This window comes from Trypanosoma equiperdum (genome assembly GCF_001457755.1).
Source record: "Trypanosoma equiperdum strain OVI genome assembly, contig: ctg_1430, whole genome shotgun sequence".
NCBI classification, from domain to species: Eukaryota; Euglenozoa; class Kinetoplastea; order Trypanosomatida; family Trypanosomatidae; genus Trypanosoma; species Trypanosoma equiperdum.
In genome coordinates this window covers 2,342-4,078 of record NW_027123428.1, presented here as the reverse complement: position 1 = coordinate 4,078, position 1,737 = coordinate 2,342, and the positions used below count along the sequence as shown (strand labels likewise).

Genomic DNA, 1,737 nt, shown 5'->3' with positions numbered 1-1,737 from the left:
TTTCGCAAGCATTTTTGTCTGTTCCATGTTTTATACACTTTTCCTCATTTTTCCCATCTTTTCCTTCAGTTTCTTCGTTCGGTTTGGAAACTGAAGGTTTTGGATCTTTTTCGCATGCTTTGCTTGTTTCATTATATTTGCATCCAACTTCAGACTTGCATTCCTCTGGGTTTGTTGTCGCTGCGCAGTCAGACTGTAGGTTTTTTGTTGTTGGCTTCTGCTGCCCGTCCTTTTTGTCCGCATTGTTTCTGCTGTCGTCTATTAGTTTAGCTTGTTTTACTGTTGCATAAACTAGTTTACTTATGTGCTCTAATTGATCGCTTGTCTTTGTCGCCGCTGCGTTGTATGCTTCTCTGGACTTTAGTTTTGTCTCTAGGTCTTTAAGCTTGGTGATCCACGTAACCGGCTGCTTATTTAATTTCCCGCTTGTCGCTACCCCTGTAAACTTGACACAGGCATCGTTGGTGCTGCCGTCGCAGCCGCTGCCGGCCGTGCTGCCTATGTAGGCGTCGGTTCCTTTGGTGTGGATGGCTGATGCTGCTAAGTGTACTACGTTCGCGAGTCTTGTTGCTGTTATTGGGCCGGTACTGGTCTCGGGGCAGCCGCGACGCAGGTTTGCCCAGTTTGCTTTTGCCACTATGCCGCCGGCCTCCCATCGCATATTGCCCGTAGTGTCCTTTATACAAGGGTGCACCGCCGCCAATTGGTCGTTGCCGCTGCATATGCAAGCGTACGTGGCTGCTATAGTTAGTGTTGGGTCGTACCCTCCGTTTTGGACGCACACGGTATCGTAACCTGCTTTGGTGCCTTTGTACAGCCTGTCTGCCTCGTTTTCGTTATCGTATTGCTCGCCGCCGCCATGTACAATTTGTTGTAGCTCCGTCTTCATCTCTGGGTCCGCTTCTGGGGTGTTCGCGTTTGCTTTTGTGAACGCGTTGTAAGCTTCGTACGCTGCGTCTGCGTATGCTGCTATTGCGTGCCGCAGCCTCTCCACCTGCTTTGCCGTTGCATCCTTTAAGCCATAGTTTTCCCTGAGCTTTGTCTCCACACCATCTCCGCTTAGCTCCAGTGCTGCTTGCGCCCATGTTTCCCATTTTTCGTTCCAGTCGGCGTTGATATCCTTGCCTGGTTTTTCCTTGCGCTTCCTTGTTCCTCCTTCGGAGGTTGGAGCGAACATTTGCCGCCAGGCTGCATCGGCTAGTGACATATTTAGATTGAACAACGGAGAAGGCTTCGTCGGGGCTGGGGTTATTTTCGGCTCAAACTCTATCGGTGCGTCTGCCAGTTTTAGCGCCGGGCAGAGCTTAGCATTGACGTCTGCGTTGTAGTTGGCGGTCGGTGCCCCCTGGACGGCTACCGCCGTTAGGATGCTAATGAAGACGCAAAGAAATGCCTGCATATCACCGTTGCTGTTTCTGCCGCAATTGTTTTTCTGAAAGGTTTAGAAATGAATTATTTGTGTTTCTTCGTTAATTTAGATTTAAGTTGGAATGAGGTGTTTTTCCGGTTGCTGTTGTATGTGTTCTGTATCAAATTTTTCATTGTTTGATTAAAGTCAATCAGGTTAAATTTTTTCTTTGTTTTTGAGTTAAACGGGTTCAAGTCGGCACTTCCATTGTATGCAGCGCTCACGTCTATGATTGGACACCGGTTCTTGTTCAGTGCTCTCTGTTTCAGCTGTTTTTCGCTATAAATTGTGCTTTTCTTTGCATGGTAATAGTCTAGTGATGGTCGTGG

The 1,737-nt window shown here is 48.1% G+C and overlaps 1 pseudogene across 1 annotated transcript; it reads right to left on the bottom strand.

Annotated features, from left to right (window-relative positions):
* Position 1: 1 nt before the first annotated feature.
* On the bottom strand, positions 2-1,387 carry TEOVI_000584800:pseudogene (annotated as a pseudogene). The gene has a single exon. A coding segment is annotated over exon 1 (1,386 nt).
* Between the last annotated feature and the right edge of the window lie 350 nt (positions 1,388-1,737).